Consider the following 24,980-nt stretch of genomic DNA (forward strand, 5'->3'; position numbering starts at 1 on the left):
AAATGAAGCTAATCATTTTGAAAAAGGTTGAAATACTGTCACAAGTCATTTAGAAAAGGCAATGCAGTGATTGTAGCTGACCATTTCTGATTTCTAGTGTTTTAGTGTTGGCTTCGCTTCAGTCTTCTCTTAAACATTTGGCTGCTAGGTACAGGAGGGGCTTGAGGGAGGTAATGGCGGGTATGAATGGGAGGAGATGGACATGATGGCTATCACTTGGGAGAAATGGGTGAGTTGAATTATTAAAACCTGTGGATGCCCCTTCCCTACACCTTAATGACAAAAACTCCCACTTTATTAGGGCACGTAATAAATATGGATATTATAGAGCGACAGTCTAGAGTTGAGGTCAGAGTAAAACATCATAAGTGATATCATCAGCGTGATCATGGGCTACACAATGGGGGGGGGCTCAGAGTTAAGGGCCCCAGCTTCCAACCATTGTGGAATTTCAAAAATGTTGTTGCATTAAACCATCACTACGCAACTTCAACACAATTGTTTTCACTGAATTTTAGGGGTATTATCATGTTTATCTGTTTCAACTTAACTCTCTTAACTCCATTTTTGTCAATTAATTCATATATTGAAGTGTGAACATATACGTTGCGCTTTCTCTGTCACTTCAGGCTACATCATCCATCAGAGCATTGTCAACACTGTTCAACAAACCTCCAGTCCCATTACAGTGATTGAGCAAATTAGTAAGTATAGAGTTCAAAAAGCAACATCTAAGAAGTGATGTCTCGTTAAAACATTCGTACAAATGCACCAGACTCAATTAAAAAAGTAAACTCTGTACCTTTACTAGTTCCATCTATCTGAATCGTTTCTGAACTGGATACAGGGAGGTCCTGGGAAGTCTTTATCAATTTCTTTATACTTGTATCAAAGTAAGCAGTCATGTAGTGCAGACCAGCTGCCAGTCTTAATAGGAATGCCTCTTTGGAGCTTCCTTTAATTGGGTGTCTGCGGCTCACTTCTGGAATCCCAGTTTCTTGTAGAAGTTTGAGGATTGTTTGATGAATAGGTGAAAAAACCTGACTATGGACCTCGGCTGTCCTCAGGATGGCTAAGCAATCGCTTCCCAGTTTCTTCAGCCAAGCTATCAGAGGTTCTTGAAAATCCTTACCAGAGCCAATTTGCTGCAGTAAGAGGCAAAGGGCTTTGCGGAAATGGTAGTGTTGGCCAGCTTCTTCAGCAGATAGCGTCTTATATGTTGCCGCCTTCATGTGACTTCCCAGGATACTTATCCCAAATGGATTGATCATTTTGTTCCCTGGAAATTCACTAATTTCATCATGGCCGGGATTCTCTCTGGCCCACCACCAAGCCTGACCTCCCACGAGAAGACCCCCTCCTTCAGCAACAAACTCCAGGATCTTCTCAACTTCGCCGTTGGTGGCATTGCAGCAGTAGACAGGATAATCTGTCTTGAGGTCTGAGAGTTCACATGCAATGTTTTCTTGGAGGAGGATAGTCTGGAGTCCTTTCAGGCTTCTCCCTACCCCGATCTTGCCTTGCCTTCCAGCAGCAAGCCACTCAATTGCATTTAGGATGAACCTTTTCATCTTGGGGGAATCAAGCTGCCTCTCGTGCGCTGCCACCACTACCCTGCCGTTTCCGTAATGGGACGCTGCTAGAAAGGTATGCAGAGTCTCTTGGAGGCCAACAGGGAAGGCAGTTGCACCATGCAGAAGAAGAAGGGAGGGTATTCCACTGTGCTCTAGGCAGAGTTCAGAGACGTCTTTCAGCAACACTTTTAGATCGTTGGCGAGATCTTTCCCATGCCTGCGAAGACAAGAATTATTATGGAAAGGTGTTGCACTTATAGTATAAAAATAGATACATTCAGATTCCTCAATAAAATAATATTAGCTCCTAAACCTAGATTATAATTGCGATGCAAGGATTTTTGCCTATATTGCGGTACATCATGGTGGAAAAACTCTTGCTTACATTTCAGTGAACCAACAACAGAGACTTCCTTCAAGACAAAATCTGAATATTACTAATAGTTCTGCGAGAAGCCAACAGCAGGACCCTGGCAAAACATATTTTTATACAGGGGGCACATTTTATTAGCCAAACGAGTCTATTCAATAAAATAATAATAATATTTTAAACATTTAACTTGTTTCCCCAAGGGGCAGGAGGGGTACAGCTTGGTGTATTGGGGAGGAAGGATAGCTCAGGGGCAATGTGTTTGTCTTGGAAACGCAGCGTAACTCAGGTTCGAATCCCGATCCCATACTTAGAAACCACTGGTTGGTATTAAGCGCCTCATAAATGAACAATGATAGTTATTCATATATTTGAACTTATAAAGCAGTTAACAGCTGTACACATGTTACAAATACAGATACAAAACAGATACAGTAAAATGCATGACAAGTATAAGGGCATAAAGGAAACAGGTTTTAAGAGAAGAAAGAAAAGAAGGGAAAGTGGGCACAGAACAAAGAAAGTAAGAAGTGAAAAAGAATGGAAACGGCATTGGGGGCGGGGACAAGGGATCACTAATAAGAAAAGAGATGAAAAAAGAGAACGAGGGGGAGAATAGAAAAAGAACAGGAAAAATACATGGGAGCAAAACAGTGACTACATTTAAAGACAATACTTAGGTAGCGAAACTGGAGACGGGAAGGTTCAGAAAGACGAAATAGAGGGATTTTTCAGGGTGAAGCAGCGGCTTGGCATATAGGCTCTTTATCGTGACTGTGGAAAGTGCTAAGTGTGGTCTTTTCATATTGAGTTGGTAGCCTGACCATGTCCCTGACTTCCAAGGATTTGGCCCTACCTCTGGTCTATAAAGTGGTGAACTTTCTCAAATAAGACTTCGGAAAGGGCAACCATGCCTCTATGTGTTACAGTTCCCAAAGTGCAAACTTTAAACTAACCAACAGCCATAATGCCTACAATCTCCACCACTAATTCAGATATGTGTTTCGTCCTGTTCACACATTGACCGTACATATTAAACTGGCAAATCGTTCTTTATTTGTGTTTGCTCTTAGATTCCCTTTTAGTGGCGAAATGCGCCCAAACAACACTTACAGCCCTTCGAGGTGTCACTGAGAAAGTGAGACGAATATAACACAGCAATGGTCAATCCCCCTCACTAACGTGAGAGGGGGTTTAGATTCTATTAAAGACAAGGAGGTGAGTATTATGCATTAATTCTTTACTTCTGACACCACAGCAGCAAAGGAAAGCTTTACAAACAAAAATGTTTGTTCAACAGAAACTGAAAACAGAACTTAGAGTCAATCAAGGGAGAGAAAACCCAATCCAACATGGAGGCCAGGTCATGCCCTGTATTTAACCAATGTGTTAATGTCAACCTGATTTACTGCAAATAAATAAAGAACAACATCCACGATTAAAAAATTAACAAGAGTTAATTTTGCTTCAAGTGGTCTCAGGTTCAACTATGTCTGTGGACAGTCATAGAGAAATTGAGCAATTTACATGGCGGCCAGTCAGCCTTAAGTACACTTCAGAACTGCCTCGGTTGTTGCATTATAGATAGTTTATGACCTATGTAACATATACATTTTGGTTCACCCTGTTCCCAATGCAAGGAGACATTCTTCACATATCTTATCTGTGTTTGTCTTTGACCAAAAGGTCATTCTGCATTTCGGCTTGGTAGTTCGCTTAACTCTTCCTTTCCTATAATGTGCATGACACATTATGTTTTCTAAACATTAGTCATGGAATTGTCTTGGGACCCACCCCCATATAAGTCCTTTTCTCAAATCCCAACTCCTCTTCTGCAGCTGCATATCATCGGACGCCAACCCTGAAGAATAGACTTTATAGCACAGAGACAGGATCCACAAGTAGTTCAGAGGATCTCGAAACCCGCAACATCTTAGAATGGTGAAGACCGCTTCCTGAACCGACCACCTCACCCGAAGCTGTATGCAAATCAAAAGACAAAGGGTGGGTGGGATAATACTCACCTCCTTATCTTTAACAGAATCTAAATCCCCCTCTCACGTTAGTGAGGGAGATTAACCATTCTATGTCAAGACAGGAGGCTTAATATTATGCAAGTTTAAAGACCTTTCATCACATTAATTGCAACATGATCAATACGTTTGTGATCAAATGTTTTAGAATGTTGATTCCCTGGACCAATCAGCTGCCTTCAAAATGTGTTCCAGGCTACCCCTAGGAAAGCAGCCTTAGAGGCCATAGCGCCCATAACTGAATGGGAACCAAAAGAGGAAATGTCAACACCTGCTTCTTTCATAACCAACTTAATCCATCTGGCCAACGTGGCAGGAGACACTAGTTTGGGGGGTTTCCTATAGGAAATAAGCAGCTGAGAGGTATTAGGAGGCCGAAACGTCTCTGTCTTGGACTCAAAACATTTTAAGCATTGTATCACACACAGCTTAGGATCCTCTGGAAACGCTGGGTAGGAAATGGAGGAAATCAAACACTTCTCCTGGAAACAGAGAAGATAACACCCTGCGGAGGGAACACCTTGTTATCCACATCCAATGCGCTACTATCAGACACCCTCTTAATGGAAACCAGGCATAATAACATGGCTAAATTGGAGATGAGTTGTTAAAAAGACAAATCCTCATAAGAAGGCCAAAAGCAAAACAGATCAGCACCATATTAACGTCTCATAAAACAGAATACCTAGCCTTAGGCGGAACCTTGATGCATATAGATTTGAGGGCTTTGCGCACCAAGAAGTGTTTACCCACTGGTTCACCTTTTACCAACACATGCCCCGCTGAAATTGCAGATCTAAACCCATTGATAGTTCTGTACGCCTTGCCCTCCTTAAATAACTCACTAAGAAATTAACCACTTCTACTGGAGGAGCAGAAACAGGATTGAGGTGTTGAGCCATACACCAGCTAACCCAGAGGTTCCATGCTGAAAAATAACGTGACTTGGTAAAGGCCGCCCAGGAGTTCTTGATAACACAGGTAGAGTCCTACGAAAGTCCTTGGAAGCACCAGGAAGAGGTGAAATCTTCCAAACCATAAGGGAGAAATGCCCCTGAAGCATCAGCTTGTGAGGGAGACCTGACGGGTCAGTCAGGAGCTTCGGGTGGACAGCGAGAAGACGAGGAATATCCACCGCCAACTCCAACAGGGGTGGAAACCACACCTGGGAGGGCCAAAATTGGTTTACTACCAATACCAGCGTCGCCACCTGCCTGCGTACTTGAACTAAGACCCTGGCTATCATGGCAAAGGGGGGAAAGGTATAAGATGGGGGGCCCGACTAATCCTGGAGGAAAGCTTTGGTTGCTAACACACTGGTGTCTGGTCTTCAACTGTGGAACCAGGGAATTTGACAGTTGAGTCTCGAGGCAAAGAGATCCACCTGAATTGGACCCCAGAGGGACAAGATCTTGGCAAAAAGAGCTTTCTCCAACATCCAGTCGCTCCTGTCTTGGAGATGTATGGAATTACAGTCTGCCAAAGCGTTGTTGACTCCCGGAAGATATTCTGCTTTCAACAAAATGCCCTGTTCCAGGGAAAAATGGCAGAATTCCCTTGGTAGATCTACTAGGGCCTTGGACTGAGTTCCCCCAAGATGGTTTATGTATCGAACTGCTGAAATATTGTCCATCCGGAGAAGGACACTGCAATTCCTGTGATCCTTCAGAAAACTCTTGACTGCTAAGGAGCCTGCTAACAACTCCAGACAGTTGATATGCAGCCACTTCTCTAAGGTGGACCACTTTCTGCCTGTGGTCACCTGCCCTATTCTGACACCCCAGCTCGCTCTGCTGGCATCTGACTCCAGGATGGAATCCGGAGAGGGACCAAAAATCGCTCTGCCATTCCAGGCCCCCATCTGAGCCACCAAAGGAGATCCAACCTGGCCTTGGGAGATAGAACTAACTGAGAGTAAGACAGACTTTAGAGAAGATGATTGGCCTTGAGGCGTTGTAATGCCCTGTAATGGAGGGGTGCTGGGAAAATGACTTCAATGGAGGCTGACAACATCCCCACAAACCTGGCTAGCTGCCTGGGGGAGACCCTCCCCCTCTTGAAGAGGCAACAGATTTCCTTTCATATTTTGGAGAGCCTGCAGTCCGTAAGAAATATCGTGCTTAGGAACTGGGAGGCCCTGAAGGAAGCCGGGACAAATGCCCCCTTGAAAATCAGGTCCCCGACATCTGCATCTATCAATTTGTGCTTGTCCTTGTCGAACATGAGTGGAAAGGGCAAGGAAAGCTGACAAGGGGGGGAATAAAACTCTATTTGCAATCCCCTCACCGTTTGCAACACCGAGGGATCTGAGTTGAGTCCCTTCCTTGAGAAAAGAACCAGGCCAACCTGCCCCCTAAACCTTTGTGGGAAGAAACATTTAAAACATTTGGCATTACCTGGAGCTGCTCTCACTCTACCAGCACCTCTGCCGGTACGTTCTCTCCAGTGGAAACCCCTTGGGGGATAAAACTCAGCTTGTGCTCCTTGAGCAGAGGAGGAATTGTGTGACCTCTTGATGCATATTGTTGGGGGCGGGTAGAAATGGCCAGAGGAGTGGGCTCTACCTCTTCCAGCCCTATCAAAGGTCTTGGGGGCAAAAACCTTCTTTATATTGACCTGAGAAAGGTCTTTGATAAATCGATCACCAAACAAGTTACCTTGGGCCTTAGGAGCCGCCTCCACTTCTGCCATATCCACCAACTTGGAATCGAGACACATAAGGCGGGACTTACACAGCTCCCTAGAAATGGCAGCGTTGGCGTTGCCGAGCCGGCAAACCATTCTCTGAATCCAGCCTTGAAGGGCTTGTACATCAATAGGGGAATTGGAAAGTGCTGCCTCCTCTGCCAATTCAAAAATCTGGGTGAACGGCCCCAACACATCCAACAACTTGTCCTGGCAGCTCCTCCAAGCTTTATCCACCCCCTTCTTGGGGTCCTTCCCCTTCTGGGACATAAAAGAGACCATAGATTGGTTGATGTCTGGGGTAAGGGCCACCTTGTCTGGAACCACAGGTTTAGGGCAATCGGAACATAACTTGGTCCTGTTTTCTTTGGGTAGAGGGTGTCTAACCCAATAATTCCAAAAGGCAGACACAGCACCCGAGGGGTGCCACTCTGCTGACATTAGATGCTGAATAAGGGACGGGTCAAAGAACGGAACCCCATTAAATTCCAACCACAGGGTCTCCCTTTCTCTTATGCCTTTTTGGAGGAGAGTCTGAATCCTATGAACTGTCCTCAGACAAAATGGGGGCTGAAGAGGCACTTGCCGGAAGTTGTGAGCTACCTGGCCAAGTGGAAACTGACTGGGACTGATGGGACCCCTCCAACTTACGCTTCTGACCCCTTCATGGGGAGATACCAAATTAGAGGAGCTAGATGGACTGAGATGTTCTTGTAAATGCTTGGATCTTTTAGCACACTTACAGGGACCTGTACAGGCATCTCTGTACCCTCCTCAGGCGAAGGGTGAAAAACAGAAATCCTATTCATAAGGCTATCAAAGGCTGAGGTCAATGTAGAATTGAGGTCCTATAGGGCAGTGTCTAAGGAAGTCTATATCACTTGAGCCACAGATGGCTGGTTAGGAAGGTCTGGATACCCTGAAGGCGTGCATATGCATCCTCCCCCAACCTCCCACTTTTTTTGGAAGGTCTAACCTGTGTGCTGGCATCAGCCGAAGAGGGCCCTTCAGACCCTCTAGTAGCCATGACAGCACAAACACACAAAATGGGAAAGGTTGAGAAAAAACCCAAATCAAACTTGAGAGAGAAAATATATATTTCAGTATGTATTTAAATGTAGCCCAGCAGGCATGGGTTAATGAAACTTGAAACACAGCGTACACGTTGCCACAACAAACAAAACGCTGACCAGGCGAACTTCAGGAAGCTGCTTACCCTAGCAGGGTATTGATATTGATATTGATATTTTATTTCTATCGTGCTCGTACACAAGTGTTTCAGAGCGCGACAAGGCAAGGGAGGGGAACAGAGGAGAACAAAACAACAATCTTACTAGGCCCAGTGACATTGAGAACATGCAAGTGCATGGGAGAGGGGGAGGGGAAAATTGCGTGGAAAGGGGGAGAAGTGGAAACTGCGAAGCAAAGGAGAAACAGATAAATAATAATAAATAAATAAACAATAAAGGCAACAAACAGTGGGAGTGCAACCAGCAATTGGCAAGTGCTAGGTTTAAGGCAGCAGACAGGGTAGGTCTGATAAGTGCAGGAAGAAAAAGGGGGGGGCTGTATGGGTACAGATACAGACCCCAGTGCATGGGGTGGCGCGGAGGCAGCACGGAAGGGTGGCAGGGTGAGCAGGTACCTGGGCCTGGGGGACAGAGGGTTGCCAGGTGCACGGTGCCAAGAGAGAACAGATCAGCAGCGGATAGGGGGAGCGAAGGCAGAAGAAAAGAGGAAGGTCTTGAGGTGCTTCCGGAACCGGAGATGGCTCTCCTCAAGTTTTAGAGTGGCAGGGAGGCTTTTCCAGATGTAGGCCCCAGCCGAAGACAGAGATCTACCCCAGCTCGTTTCTTTGAAAAACGACTGACCCTGAGGGAGTTAGAGGTAGAGGATGGAAGAGCTCCAGAGGGGAGGGTGTGGTACTTAGCAGAGGGTGAGGGAAATGCCTTGCAACACGAACAGGCAAAGTCTGAGGCCAAGCAGGCCAATGGTACGCTTGCAGCATGGGCGGGCAGCCAACACTGTTAAGTCTCCCTGAGGCGAGGGATGAGCGTACTACGCAAACAGTAATAGGCCCACGCGCGTCAGGCCTGAACAGTAGAATTCCTTTAACAGGCTTGCGCGTGTCGGGCCTGAACCACAGGAGTCCCCGCCAGGAGGCGGAGCTCATAAAGTGTGCAACCGTTACTGCTGGGAGAAAAATAAAGCAGCGGTCGCACACGAAACAGAAAAATTATTTCTAACAAACTGCAATAAACTCTGTTATAACAATGGGGAATATCCTCTAAAGAAAAAGGCAAGCATGAAAGGACCGCATCACTAGTAATAACACAATACACAGCGCAACAATGTAACCAAGCACTGATAAACTACTGACTAGCAACAAAGTACACCACTAGAAGGAGTGACTTAGCTTGTGGCATCAGCAGCAAAGAAAGAGGAGTTGGGATTTGAGAAAAGGACTTATATGGGGGCGGGTCCCTGCCCATAAGTTACCTACAGGGCATGACATGGCCTCCATGTTGGATTGGGGTTTTTCTCCCTTGATTGGCTCTGAGTTCTGTTTTCAGTTTCTTTTGAACAAACTTTTTTGTTTTAAAGTTTTTCTTTGCTGCTGTGGTGTCAGAAGTAAATAATTAATGCATAATATGAAGACTCCTGTCTTGACAAAGAATTGAGTAAAAAGAGAACAAAAGTATTCATGGACCAGCTTTAGAAAGTCTGGCAGTGTGAGAAACACTGGGCGTGACCAGATGCTTTAAGGAAAAGGTACGTTTTTGAAGGTCCAGTGAATATTGAGGGAGTCTTAACGAGATAACGAAGGAAAACATCTGCTCCTTTCAGTCTGTGGGAAAAGATTGCTTAAATTCTGGAGGGATTCGAATAAATGTGTTCCGGCCTCTACCACATCATCACCCACTTTCCCCTAGACTCTTCACTTTTTATCAGACTTCAGACTTATCTTTGCTAATACTTTAATGAACCATGGACATGAACTATGCAATCACTTGCGCATGCGCTCTATAAATAGGACTGTACCGCCAGGGTAACTTATTGTGGAGTATACCTCACTCATAGATATACAAAGGCAACAACAATTCCATGCAACAATATAAAGAAAATCAGATCAAAACACCTCTTCCCATGAAACCAATCAAACAAACAAAAAAGAAAACTGTTGGCCCAGCCAATAACCCACTTCAGAAAAGAAACCAAAAGCGAAGTACAAGCAGCAACCTGGTCAGCCCAAACGATCAAGCCGAACGCCCCAAGACCAGATTGCAGAGTTAGAGTTAAGTCTGTGAAAATATGAGGGACGGGCAGTAATGCGCCTGCGCTTGTCCACAGGATTTCTACAGTTTGGTGGAGAGCTGCGTCTCTACTCTGAAAGCCCTTTGAATTGAGAAGAGATGCCCTATACCAAAATAATTTGCACTGGTTCCCTTGTTAGTTATTTAAATATTTGTATTTTTTCTATTGTATGCTTCATTGCTACTTTAATTAAAGAAATGTTCAAATGTGAAAGACAACAGATGAAACATTATATCTATTACGTGGACTGGTGATAATTATTGTGCATTATTGTTCCTTTTACAAGATCGGCCCAGTCCGTTCAGACAAAGTAGTAAGTGCTGCCACAGTCGTTTTTCTAGTGAACTCCAGAGTAAGTAAATGCTTGTTTGAAAGTTAAACTCTGCGGGTGCCCAGGTGGCACAATGGTTTGCCTGCCCACTCGTGTTTCTATCTCTCTAGAGCTTCTTCTAGGGCATGCAGGGCACCAGTCATATTCGCATTTGATATGGCAGGCATAATTATACATAACAAACACAATTCTTACAATGCTAAACAAAGCAAGAAGAAAGGGCAGGAATAGGCAATACAAAACAAACCATTAGAAATAGTACATATAGTATATCAACAACCAATACTAAGTTTACATATTTGTATTTTACTCAATCAGTTGTTAACTGTAATTTCAATTTTAATATTTGTTGACTTGCATTAGATTATTGTGCGTCCATCGCAGTATTCCCACCTAATTCATTGGAACAGATTCTAGAAATGAGTTTTGTGGTAAAATAATGAACGAATCCATACCATATTTAAAGGCAAATTTGGACTGCTTTGCAAGCATATATACAAAGTTGATGCCTCTCCACATATTATGCCAGTTGGAGAGACATAAGGGCAGTTTCATGTATTTATGTACATAGGCTTCTTAATTTTCCTAATGGATCAAGGTATCGTCACAAAATATTCCTCACCGTAAAGCCAATAATCCAATACTTTATTTCGGCATAATGTCATAAAAGTAGCTATTAAATACATCTAAGAGGTTTTTACAAATGCTATGTGCAATTAGAAATTGCATGTCATCATAACTGGCTTTGAACATATTGTATCCCAAGCAGGATGGGTACCTTCTGAATCAACAAGAAGTCAAGTGCATACATTATCCAGAAGTGTCACTCTTCTTATAGCTACAAAATAAAGTGCAAGGAGAAGCACCATCCAATAGCAGCAGCAACAATTTTAAAGTGCTGGTGCTTAGTAAACATGGACACCTATCTCATATGCTGATCTTTTGTCAACGTGAAATAGTTTGATGTGTGATACAAAAATGAAAATGTATAGCTTTTGCTGCTCATTACAGCGCTATACGATGATCTTTCACTGTTTAATTTACAATTGTCCAATCACAGGGCTTAACAGTGCTGCTCTTCTAAGCCCTGATCTGTGCAGACATTTTGCCAATGTGATTTGTCCTTTTTGTAAAGTGGCATTGCCTCGTTTACAGTAACTGTCCTATATACTAGGGGCCTTGCACTTAGATACATCCTCCTAAGGCTCAAACACAATGGGCATGCTAATAGGAGATGCTCTTCCGTCTCGCTCCTATTCACACATTGCTGACATGTATTTGATACCATGTCGTCCCACTTATTCAGTCTAGAACCGTCCGTGAGAATACCAAAAGGTAGCGTGATGTATAGAGTGTGCAATAATCTTGGTTTCATTAAGTCCAGGTAAGGTTTGTAGCCCATTATGAGCTTGTTCACCCAGTGAGCACTCAGTGATAGTGAACTGGAGACCTGCATATGCGTGTGTGTATCACTTTGCAATGCCCAAGATTGGATGCAAAGTTAGAATCACCTTTCAGTAGATATGATTTCTGCATTATGCAGGAAGCAGTGAGAAATATATATCTAGTCTCCTGTGTGCAAGAGATGACCCTGTGTATGAATATTTTGATCGAAAAAAGGTATTGCCTGAGCATTAGCAGTACAAGCGAGTTTGCCATTGAATGAGTGGAGGTTCAAAGTTGGTGCATATCTAGTAAGGTCCCCTAATGATCCTGTGCAGTTATCACATATATCATTGATATATCTAGACCAAAATGGAACTTATCCTTCCAGTACACCTCTCTCTCTCTCTCTCTCTCTCTCTCTCTCTCCTTCCGTCTCTCTCTCTCTCTCTTTCTCTCTCTCACTCTCTTGCTATTTCTCTTTCTCCCCCCTCTTTCTCTCTCTCTGTCTCTCTCTCCCTCTCTCTCTTTCTCTCTCTCACTCTCTCGCTATTTCTCTTCCCCCCCCTCTCTCTCTCTCTCTAATAGATACATTGTACATCACGTGCAACAAAACAAGGATCTACCAATTGGCTGATGAGAGAAAGTGGGCTTTCTGGAAATTCCACTCATTACCATAAGCTACATAATAAGGGTTATGGGATGCAAGAACATTCCTAATTATGTTGGTTGGCAGGCTGAGAGACACCTCACACCTTACTGCAGCATTCTCATGTACTGTACTCTGCAGCCAACTGGGATTTTCTCCCTTAAGGAGCAGGTGAAGGTATTTTCTAGGTGTTTTTTCAGGTAGGGGCTGGAATCACTGCTCGCTTCTTCCAGAGTTCTACCCTACCGTCTCCCACAAGCCTCAAACTACTCTCACACAGTGCACACAGACACAGGCCAACATTAAATACCCTCTGCCCCAGTGGCCACCATTCACCAGGTGTTGTGGCAGCACCAGAACTTTAGTTTCAGAATGATGCTCCATACCAGCAGGGGGTTTTCACAATGAAATGTGGAGTAGAAAAGAGAAAAGGAGTGCAGATTCCTCAAAGTGACCCACAAAGCTTGGTGCATCATCCCTTGGCCTAAAATGGCTGTGGCTGCTGCAGGAAGGTGAAGAGAAGCATACTGACAATGGAAAAAGGGCGTTTTGGCAGGGTGGATAGGTTGGACTGGCCAACACCAGCGGAATTTAAGATGTGTAAACTCTCTGACCACTTGCTAGATAAGGATCACCGGGTTCTTTACATAGCGTTGTGCAGCTTCCAAACAATTAGATCAGGGCAAAGTAGATATGTAGTATTCATCTAGCATAGAGAAGGACTATCAGGGATTAGCATTTGCATAAAAGCGTGAGATGTCCCCACAGGACATCTCCTGGAGCCAGGAGATTAATATCTACGATGCACTACAAAAGGGAGAGGGGATGTTTTTTGAGTAATCTCTAATATTTACAACTCGTACACAATGTGCTGTGACTTCTGGGAAAGTGGCTGCACAGTTTTGAAGCTAGTTCCAAAATCTATGAAAAGACATATGTTTTGGCCAGGGGGGCTCCTTTTGATTGACTGAATGTAATTCACTAATTAGAGGTAGACTTGTTTTGTAAAACCAACTTGGACAACTGATGAATGCCCCACTAGGCTGTTCTAGAGTGTTGGATTATAAGATCCCAAAAGAAGTCACTCAGATGTCTTTCTTGAAATGTTGGTCAGTGATGAAACAGTGTCGGTAATAAAGTGGTCACAATCTGGGTATGTGTGGCAACCTTGGACTACATAAATACTGCTCCACTGTAAGTAGTATATCAAATTAAAAGGGAGTGGGAACTGAGTTTACCAAACAGAACAACATGAAAAACAATCCATCCCACCTATTTAGCTATCTCCTTGGCCCATCCTCAACCGCTTTACTCATGTGTTGCTCCATGCTCCTGCCCATCCCCCAACTGCGATCACAGTTCCACTCCTTTTTCTTTTAAACTTCTAACTCTAGTAAAATTGTTGCGAGACACATATAGGTGACATCGAAAGTATATAGATGAGGGATTCCGGAATGACAAGTTGGGGTGGATGTCAGGACTGTGATAAGCTCTTGCCTCCCTTCCTCTGCCTAGCCTACCTGGACCTTATCTGAGTTCCTGCCAGAAGAATAGCTGCTTCTTCAGAATGCTGGGAAACAGTAAACCCTCCACCCACAGACAACTTGCCCTTTTAAAAAGACCAAAGACGATGGATATAACCACTCAGCTGCAGGTGAGGTGGGGCATGATGAGATGTTATTTGAAATGGTTACTCAACTAACTAAAGACATGGTGGTGGTAAAGCCATGTCTTACAAATCTGGAAATGGCTCAACTGGGAGTGAACATCAGGATTCATGAATTGGATAATTGGCGGGTTAAAAGTTTGGGAAGCTACACTGGGTTGGTGGCAAAAGTGGAGGCTCTGTCCCAGCTTAAGCAAACATAAGAATCTCTGAACAGGAAAAGTATCTTCGGAGGACTATCCTCTGCATACTAGGTTTCGCATAGGAGACTGAAAAGGGGAACCCCATGGAATTTTTCACAACCTTCCTGCCTGTGCTACTTAAACTTAGGGTTGTACCCACGCTCAGTGAAATTCAGAAAGGAGCTCAAGACCCTCCGCTTCAAAAAGCACCTTTCTTCACACACAGTTGATACTCCTGATCCCATGCGCTGGCTGACCCTACCTCGTCCTTAATTACTGATCCTGTTGCTTAATTGCAATACATTACTGCAAAGCTGTAACATACCTGTGTGGGGGAAAATGCAGTTGAAAGCAATGAAAGTTGAAAAGAATGTCGATTCAAATACAATTGTAATTGAATTCAAACTATAAAAGAGTAAAATAACCTGATTTAAGAGAGCTAGGCCTTATGTTCACTTCACTGGCTTGGTATAGTTAGAAAGTCTTCATTTCGAATTATACATGCCTGCTGTCAGAATGGTGCTTTAATTGAATAATGACTGCACATCTTCCTTGGTATCTCTTGAAGGTGGCAGTAGGGATCTTGGTAGACCAAGACTTGTTCGTCTCCTCATGGAGGCCCATTGTACTAATTGTAAAGAGTGAAATCCTCCCTAACGAAGTTACAAAATCCTCTGCTGATTGCATTAGAATTAATGTGTAAGAAAACCTATGTAAGGTGTATGGGCGGCGGGGGGTGGCAACACAGCTTCAGGATTGTTTGGAGATTGTGTCCATATCTGGGATCACCCTGCAGCATTGCTATTATATCTATATCAATCTGCCTTCACCCAAGATTTAAGTCCAGAGTTTGAGTTCTTCTACACCTGTATTCCTAATAATCAATTGCTGTAAAGTGTTCCACTGATACTCGAAGGTAGGGCCCAGCACAATCAGCACCCAGAGTATTTATTTTTATTTATTGTTCACTTGTGAGGTGCTTATACAGGAAGCAAATACTGTTTCAAAGCGCCCACAGGGCAACAGTGAGGGGACAGGGGATGATAGACAATGTAATTACGACAACAATAAATAATTAAGTTAATTAAATACAACAAAATGAAGAGAAGCGGGGAGGGGAAGACAAACCTACTATGTCTTGTGAGTTTTCAATACGTGCAAGTGCAGAGGGGATAGGGGTATGGTATAGGTGCTGTGGTGCTCATGGTGAGCAGCAGGTGAAATTCTGTGAAAAAAGGTAAGGGTAGCCTCCAATGGGGATGGTGAACCAAAGCAAGTGCAGAGGATGGACAACAGGTGAGATGATACGATGAAGGAGGTCAGGGCCCTGAGGATGCATAAGAGCTCTGCATATCAGTCAAACTACTGTGCGATTAGCAGGGGAGAGAGTGAGTGAAGGAAGAGGTTAAAAGGAAGGTCTTGAGGCTTTTCCGAAACTTAAGGAGGTCCTGCTGAAGACAAAGAGGGAGGCTATTCCAAAGAAGGGAGCCCGCTGAAGAAAGCAATCGACCACCTGCTCTCTGTTTAGCAAACCGTTTCACACGCAAGGAGTTGGTGCCAGAGGAACACAGGAGTCTAGAGGGGGAGTTTTTGGTCTGAAGGAGTTGCAGATAGAGTGGTCCTCGGCTCCAGACAGCCTTGTGAATGATGCAGAGGGATTTTAATTTAATCTGTGCTGCGATCGGTACCCAGTGGAGACTGTGTAGGGCAGGAGAGATGCCGTCCCTGGGCTTGATGCCAATGATAAGTCTTGCTGCCCTATTCTGGATTAGCTGGTGGGGTGGCAGAGTGGATGAAGGTAGATTAAGGAGGAGGCTGTTGCAATAGTCAAGCCTAGAGAGAACCAGAGCCCGTGTAACATTGAGTCTCTGGGGGAAGGTGGGGAACGGTAGAATTCCTTTAAGAAGGAAGAGCTGAAAGTAGCACTTCTTGACAATGTCCTGAGTATGAGGGGAGAAGAAGTGAGAGGAGTCGAAGATGACCCAGAGGTTCCTGGCTTCCAAGGAGGGAGCAGGGGGAGGACCCCTGGAGGAAGGCCAGAGAGAAGGGAAGAAGTAGGGTGCCGGGGTCCCAATATGGAGGATCTCTGTTTTGCTGGCGTTGAGGCAAAGATCATTAGAAGTGCACCACGGCTGGATGGCTGAGAGGCAGTCAGGGATGAAGAAAGGTGCAAGGGCATCTGTAGGAAGTTTGAAGAAGAGTTGTGTGTCGTCAGCACAGCACTGGAAGTTGGGGGAGAAGGAGGAAATGAGGCATGCCAGCAAAGCAAGGTAAATGTTTAAGAGCCAAGGTGAAAGAATGTAGCCCTGGGGAATGCCACAGGTGGATGAGAAAGTAGGGGAGGAGAAGGGGCCCAGTATGTCTTTGGAAGAGCAGTTGGTTAGGAAGGAGGTAAGCCAGTCCAGTGCCCGCTCCAAGATACCAAGATACCAAGGGTGTCATGGAGCCCTTTTATGAGAATGCAGTGGTTCACTGTATCAAATTCAGAAGAGAGATCAAGGAGAATGAATATAGCAGGGAAGTTGGAATCAAGGGATGTGAGAAGTCGTAATTGTGAGGGTGACATTTTGGTACGATTCCATCAGGAGGTGCAAGGGGGAGAGGGATGGGTTGGGAGAGCGCGTGACAATGCTGATCAGTATGTCCTGGGTTTTGGAGGTGAAGTGAGTGGCGAGTGCATTACAAAGGGCCTGGGATGGCGTAGGGGCAGAGGATACTTCTGATAGGGTGGCAATTTCCCTGCAGATTTTGAAGAGTAGAGCCATATTATTGGACGCACCAGATACTCGTGCCTGAATGTGGGCTCTTTTTTTGGCATGCATAGAGAGTCTGTAATGCCTTTGGAGCGGACAGCAGGCCAGTTTGTCAGAGGGTGAACCTGAAGTTTGCCAATTCCGTTCTGCAGCCCTGCACTTAAATTTCTGGTCTGCAAGTTAGGAGTCGTACCAGGTTCATAGTGATAATTTCGACAACAAATATGTCGAAAGTCAAAATTTCGAAAAAAAAATGGCGAAAAAAAAAATGTCGACTTTTTTTTTCAATGCATTTTTTTTTCGAAATGGGGGGGTTCCCCCACAACCCCCCTTTTTTAATTTTTTTTTAAATTTTTCCCTTTTTTTAACTCCCGAACCCCTAAAATAAATATATAATTAAAAAAAACGAAAGTCGACATTTTTTTTTCGACATTTTTTTGTCGACATTTTTGTCTGTCGACATTTTTTTTTCGAAATTATGACTGCCCACCGTCGTACCAGGTGTTACGCTTAGAGGAAGGTTTCAGGTGTATCCTCATGACTGGGGCAAGGGAGTTGGTAATGGAAAGATAGAGGTTACTGAGGACAGAATCAGTGGTAGAGTCTGTGTTGGGTGGGCTAGGGGAAGTGAAGGCAGCAGCTGACACTCTTTTCATCGGACGGATGTTCATGAAGAAGGTTGGCAGGGCTTTTTTAGGAGTTGTCACAGGGCCATGGGGACCCAAGTGGGAGACGAGAAAAGAGTGGTCAGACCAGGAGAGAGGGGTGACCAGGAGAGTAGAGAGAGGGAGGTTGGAATTGATGATGACATCTAGCATGTGTCCGGCAGGATGGGTTGGGCCAGAAAGAAGAATGGAGAGGATAGGGAGGTGCAGAGGTCAATGAAGAGGGTGGGTGCTGTGCACGGGGAGTCTAGGTGGATGTTGAAGTCACCCAGGAGAAGCAGGTTTGAGGTGGTAGAGAGTAGGGAGGAACAGAAGTCAGCCCACTCAGGGAGGAACAGAAGTCAGCCCACTCAGAGAGGAGCAGAGAGGAAGTACCTGGAGGCCGGTAGATGGTAGCAATGGTCAGGGTGGAGGAGGGAGAGATTACCAATTTGCATACTAGGCTCTCAAAGGACAAATAGAGCTGAGTGGGTAGGATGGAAGACGGAATCCACTCAGGGAAAATTAAGGCAACACCACCGCCAGCACTGTGAGGTCGAGGCTTGGAGGTGATCTTAAAGCCGCCGGGTAAGAGTGAGTCAAAGGAAATGACTGACATGGCATTGAACCAAGTCTCAGTGAGTGCGAGTATGTCCAAGTCAGTGTCTTCAAGGAGAAGGCAGATGTGAGCAGAGTGTTTGAAGGCTGAGAATGCGTTGAGGGTCGCCAGGTGGAGACAATCACTACCTTTGAAGGTTTTTTGAGGTGGACTGCGGGGCATGGAACTTCAGTCAGAGGTCGTGGAGCAGGGAGGGTAGAAGGGGGAGAGGCAGGAGAAGGAAGCTGATGAGATACGGCAGGATCCGGTCAAAGAGAAGGAGGTTAGCCTGAGGGCCTTGAACCAGGATCGTGCCCGTGAGGTAGACATTAATGCAGCACTGTGATGAGAAGAAGCCCGCTAGGAGGACTTCCCCCTTGTTGTCACCATTAATGGTAGTGGAAGAGTAAGGGGAGAGAAAATAGATGAGGTGAGAGGTCCATAGGTCAGAAGATGGGACAGAGAAAAGGATGTCAGTGAAGATGTCTCTGGAGGGTGCACTGACATAGGTGTCAGCAATTGCGAGGCCAGTTTGCAGCAAGGATATTTTTTTATGTTTTTTCCATCCAGATTTTGTTTGAGAGGGAGGATAGGTGATAGTGTAGCAGTTGGAGTAGATTAGCAAGATGGAGAGTGCCATCTCAGAACAAGAGGAGGAAGTGAAAGGCAGGAGAAAAGAGGGTGGTGGTGTGTGTGCTGCAGTGCACAGTTTTGAACCTGACACACAGGTGGCCAAGTGGATGTTCAGAGTAATAATCATAAAAACAGTGTGGGATGTGCTCACACCTAAATTCGATTTTACAGTCACATACAATGCAGGATGAAGACACACCTAAAATTGATGTTTACACTAACAGTCACATACAATGCAGGATGAGGACACACCTAAAATTGATGTTTACACTAACAGTCACATACAATGCAGGATGAGGACACACCTAAAATTGATGTTTACACTAACAGTCTCATACAATGCAGGATGAGGACACACCTACATTTGATTTTTACACTAACAGTCACATACAATGCAGGATGAATACACACCTAAATTCGATTTTTATACTAACATACAATGCAGGATGAATAATTAAATTGCCTCAAGGGACCCAGCTTAATTTGGAGAGGGCACACAGGTATATTGTCTCCAAACGGTCCAACTGGCAGAGGCCAAGACCCACTATTGTGAGATTCCGCATTTTCAAGAGAAAGAGATGGTGTCAAAAGAGCAAGGCACTTGAAAGAAGTTTTGAAGAAAGGAGCAACACAAATATGTTTTAATGATCTGAGAAAAATATGGTAGATGGGAGGAAGCTGTTTGTGCCATCAAGGAAGACAGCAAGGAGAAACTCACCAGACATGAACTGATCCCCGTAATGGCTGACTAACTGAGTGCAGCGATGCTCCATGGGGTGCACAGAGCTACCTGGAGCCTTCAGGCACCCTACACTGTCAGCATGAGAAGGCAGTCCCAACACTGCACAAGGCCACCTAGATCCTACTGGGGCAGGTTGCAGCACCTGGCCATAAGTTTCTTTCAATCAGAGGATGCGGCCATCTCTCGCTGTACATCAGGCAGGACACATGATGGGACAAAACTCCCACCTGTGGTTGGTGGGTTGCATGACCATTTGGACCCAGCAGGGTGAGGGATATATGGAACCATCCAGGTGGGATGGCTGTCTCCCATTAGATTCACGAGATGCAGAAGAATCACGGTCAGTACTCTTTGTTTCCTCCACTGGTTGCTTGTAGATGGCTTTCTGATGAATGTCCAACTCTATCCCTGCCCCACTGATAGCTAAACACTCCCTTGTTTGTTAGCTAACCATCCCCTTGCATTGATCCCTTGGAAACTGCTTTCCTCACCGTGTACTTCTCTCTATGATTTTTAAAGCACTCCGTTGTCATGTAATTGAGCAAGTGAATTAATATGGCGAGTTGGAGCCAGGTGGTGAGATGGGGAGGCAGCTGTCATTTGGATGACGATATGCAAACTGTGTGTTTTGCCTAAATGAGCATGATCTAGCAGGGAGGATGAGGTAAGTAGGTCCACAATGCATGTGTACTCGATGCCTGAGTTTTTTTTAGGATGGATAGGTTCTCACAGGTTGGGAGGGAGGTACATAGGCTCAATAGACTCGGCCAGTTTGACTTCAGAGGTTCTCACTTGTGTCAGGGACAAACTCAGCGATGACTTGGAAGGGACATTTTCATGGGTGAAAGGGCCGCAGCTGTGGGGAATTAGATCTGGGTGCTTGAAGCAGTGAAAGAAGAGTGCTGCCTCTCCTGAAGCCTTGCAATGAGGTATGGTGATTGCTTGTTGTCGTCCTTAGGTGAGAGTCCTAGGGTGTATTGATGGGCATTGTGCAAGAGGGTTGTGCAAGAGGGGTTTGAGTGTGGGAAGGCACTTAAGGTTATGGCATTAACCTTGTTATCAGGCAAAGCGATTAGGGTCAGTGGCCACTTAGTCCCTTGGATGGAGACCTTCTTGCACTTAATTTCGGTTCCTATGCTATGATATGTGATGAGGACCTTGGGTGGATCTATGTATAACTGAAAGCCTGGGCTGGACCAACTTACTGGGTGAGTTCAGGGGTGGGAGGGGCAGGGACATGGCAGGAGGATTTGAGCATCAACTTCAGTGGAGCATACAGCAGAGCAGTCTGGGCAGTACAGCGAGAGAGAAGAGAAGGAACAATGCTCACATGCATTGGAAAATGCTCCATCTGGGCAGAGTGTAGAGGAGCATACATGAGCATAATGGAGCATACAGTGCTGCAATGTGGGCAGTAGCGTGAGAGGGAGAAGGACGAGCAATGTCCACATGCAGTGCAAAAAGCTTCTTGTGAGCAGAGTGTACAGCGGCACAGTGTGGGGGATGCAGCGAGTGGGAGGAGGAGGAGCAAAACCCACATACATTGAAAACACTCCATGTGATTAGAGAAGAGCATACATCAGAGCAATATCAGCAGTCCAGGAAGCTCTGGGCAATACAGAATTACTTTGAAGAGTGAGAGTGTTCTGTGCCTGGCCATTTGTGTTGCCCGGGCTTAGGCCTGGTTTGGGACCTTGGATCACTGATTATCACCTGTGCTTTTGGGTCGGCCCAGGGAAAGGTGGTGGTGACGTGAATTTAACGCTTGTAGGCCGGGTTCGTCCTGGACAGTGAGAAGTTGTGTTTGCTCCATGACCTCCGTGCTTTAGTACCTTGTGGTGCTACCAAACCATGTGTGAGTTATCCCAATTATGTATTTAACATCAGGCCTGGCTTCTGATTTGTTAAAGTTATAAACGGATACTGAGTTGCTGCATGGTCTGGAGAGTGACTGGAGGTTTGTGGACTTGGACTCGGCTGTATAGACGTTTTAAACATTTTAAAACAGATTCAATGATTCGTCAGTGATTAATGACATTTGATGAATGTGTGTAGGTAGTGAGAAAGTAGGTGTACTTTGGTGGGTATTTGTTTTTGCTTAAAAAATATCCTTTTGTTAGTGTGTTCATTAGATAGATAAAGATGAGTTGGATTCTCTGCTGCATGGGTATTTCCACAACAGTTTTAGCAGCCCCTGCAGCCAGGATTTACAGTTACATTTCCTTGATTGACAGTGAAGTCGAGGTTTTGGTTGCTGAATACTGTGAGTCAATGGCACAACATTTGATGCAAATAGTGTACGTATAAAGGTCTACCAATCTCTTGATCTCAAGGGGAGTTGGAGATTGTGTGAAGCCCATCTAGCCACTCTGGCATTTCGATATGTGTTAGCCAAGCAGGCGGCCACCTGCAAAAAAGAACGAGAAAGTACAATCTGACCTGTGGGGGAAATGAAATGTATGGACATTGGTAATGAAGGCGGGAGAAAGCAAAGGCGCTGGTTGTGAAATATCAAGAACCTTTTGAGAAAGGCTGTTGGAGACTTGCATGCCATCATTCTAAAGGTTGAGAAAATACTAACATCAAGCCAGCTGCCGAGGAAGAAGAAGAGAATAAGGGTCTGGAACCGCAGATGTTGAATCAGATGCATTGGTTGTAAAAATGGTCGATGCAAAAGCGACTGAGCGGAAGGGAAAGGAAAAGGGAAATGTGTTACAGTTTAATAGTGATGAACAGAGGGCGGTATTGGGAGGCGGGGGGGGGGAGTCTTGCAGGAAGCTACATTGACACACTCAAAAGTTATCAAACCTAATTTATTGTGAGTAAAGGAGAGTGATCTTAAAGAGCTTTACCCTGAGTACCCAGTTGGTAGAAGGCTGTCTGTCTTCGACTCTCACTATTAAAGGAATATGATCTAGGCTGGGGGCCAGGTTAGATTATATAAAGGCAGCTTTGCTGATACTTAATCTAGGGGCAAGAGGAGGAGGAGTTAATAAGCCAGGTACAAATTGTGTGTAAGGGAAAAACAATATAATGAAACTTATTTGGTTTTTCGTAAATGTTTAGGTAAAGATACTTGTATGGATGTTACCCAAGACATTACACGCGTAAAACAGACCACAAAGGTGGAAGGGGGTAACAGTCTCTCCCTACTATCACGTTTGTTCATTTAACAAAGTAGGAAAGGTTTGCAATAGTTGTGGTCTTGGCTAATGCTGACCCTTCCCCCGCCCCCGAATATAAATTTGAAGCTACAGTAGAAAGATCTAGTGCATTTCATTGGGTAAAACCCAAATGTCATTTGAGCCTGCAGCTGGGGAGAGATCTGTTGGGGGCAAAACCCTGTGGTTGGGTGGGTCCCGGGAATTAAGACCTAAAGGGGGATTGTAGTGTGCTGTCTTTTGGAAGTGCAACCGTGGCAAGGTTGATTTTAAACATGCTTAGTTTTTGTAATGTACCCGATACTCCAATTGAGGCCTTTCCAGTAGGATAATTTGACAGAGCGTGGAATAAGCAGCTCCAGAACCCTGAATGAATAGGGGCATTCATGCTTTCAGAGTTGATCATTTTATTCACAGAAACGCAAATGTCTGTGTAAAAACTACAAAAAGAGAGATCATTGTTTAAATATACTTTATAGTTAACACAAGATAAAAACATCAACATTTAGAAAAGGAAGGTCTACAGAGAAGGAGGGTACATGATGATCAGGTAACATCATGGCTGTTGGGAGTCTCAGTCTTCGTATGCCATGTGGGCCGAGGGAGAGAAGTGCGAGGGATAAGGCTATTAAATATCTTGGAGTGACCATCACAGGAAATGTGCTTTGTATTTTGAATGTCAATTATCCAGGCTTATCTATGGGAACTGGAGACACTCTGAGGAGCTGGGAGAACTAGCAAACTCTTGGTTTGGGAAGATTACATCTTTCCTACAGAGACTCATTTACTCTTTCGAGATGCGCCCTGCAGTCATTCTATGGGGACCTCTACAACATGTCGGGGGTTGAATACTCAACAAGTATCTCTATGGGTGCTTATGACACCTAAGCATAAGGGTGCTGGGTGCCCTTATCTGGTGCGGTCATAGCCAGAAGCCCAGCTCCAGATTTCCATGAAATGGCATCTCTTAAACCGCCAAGAAGGTTGTGAAATGGAAGAATGCATTGAAGGGCCAACTCTAAAACACATACTTTGGTTTGCTGGAAATTGTAGATTGTCAGCAGTTTAGCAAAAACCTTCTGTCAGAAGCACAATGTTAGCCTGCGACAAAGTTCCACTTCTAAGTAGATGTTTGAACAGCTTTTCTTCCTCATGTACTCCAATTTGAAGAAACCAGCAGTTTACCCCATCATATAGCGGGGTTCTGAATCCTGGACAGGACAAAGTATGTGAATTTGTGGTCCATCCATCTGATGGTGCCAGAGAAAAGTGAGTTTCAGGACAGAATGAAGTATCTTGGGCTGAGACACTGGAGTTCTGCAATCTAGTATCAGCAATGGAGCCACAAGTCCTTCCATCACATTTGGACAGCTGGCTTCGGTTTTTGTTTCCTACCAGATTCCAGCATTTAAAACTGAAGAATTGGAATAGTTTTTGGGGTGAAGTAGTGTAGATCGAGCGGATATGTGGGGGCTAGTCTACTGCAAGAGCCTGGGTTTGTACCAATAGCTATCCCAGTGGCTGGGCTGTACCATTTTTTTGTGCAGAACTGGGGGCTAGAGTACAAGGCGGTTCCATCAAGATGTGGAACTGCAGTTCCGCCTGATATCTCAGCCTGGCTGCAGGGGCAATGGGGTGCCTTATACCAGTGCCTGAGAAAATACCTATAACGTCAAAGCCACATATACGTATTTGTGGGTCACATGCCAATCTTTCACACATTATATCCAAGATGAAATCAAGGACTTGACATGCTGGGAGCGGCAGCAAGCCATTGGGTATTGAATGCTTGTTGTCGTAATGTTTGTGGTCCTTTGGCTGTTGGTCCTTGGACAGAGGGCTGAGAGCTGGGCATCAGGTGGTAATATAACTCTAGGTACTGACTAAGCAAGGGGGTGCGTAATAAGGTTATGAGCTTGAGAGAGTGATTCATACTATCTTTGTTAAATCTGAATTAAAAAAAACAATGTTTCTATGGCTTTGATTACACGAATGTGTTTACTTGTTTGCCTTGTAATGCACACAGACAAACTAGCTTATTTTTGGCATGATGACATGCTCAGCAATATTTCTTGGTTCAGCGCCTGCATGAATATATGTTGACGGGGTGTAAAGTTTTGTGTATATTCTTTTTTTTTTGCAATATTGCTCAGTGCTTTGTTGTGTTTCCCGAAACAGCCAAATATAAATCCAGAAACGACAACCTAGAAAATATTATTCTGAATGTGCCGAATCTCGCAATGACAGATAGTCATTCCGGG

General features: G+C 44.7%; 1 protein-coding gene across 1 annotated transcript in view; it reads right to left on the reverse strand.

Annotated features, from left to right (window-relative positions):
* The window catches only part of LOC138481150 (TRPM8 channel-associated factor homolog), a 416,320-nt gene that overhangs the window by 223,099 nt on the left and 168,241 nt on the right, over positions 1-24,980 (reverse strand). Inside the window, exon 3 of the mRNA XM_069613089.1 lies at positions 803-1,791. Within this exon, the coding sequence (XP_069469190.1) occupies positions 803-1,791 (989 nt within the window). The remainder of the gene's footprint in view (positions 1-802; positions 1,792-24,980) is intronic.

Source organism: Ambystoma mexicanum, chromosome 5p, assembly GCF_040938575.1.
Source record: "Ambystoma mexicanum isolate Mex_15411 chromosome 5p, UKY_AmexF1_1, whole genome shotgun sequence".
Lineage (NCBI taxonomy): Eukaryota > Metazoa > Chordata > Amphibia > Caudata > Ambystomatidae > Ambystoma > Ambystoma mexicanum.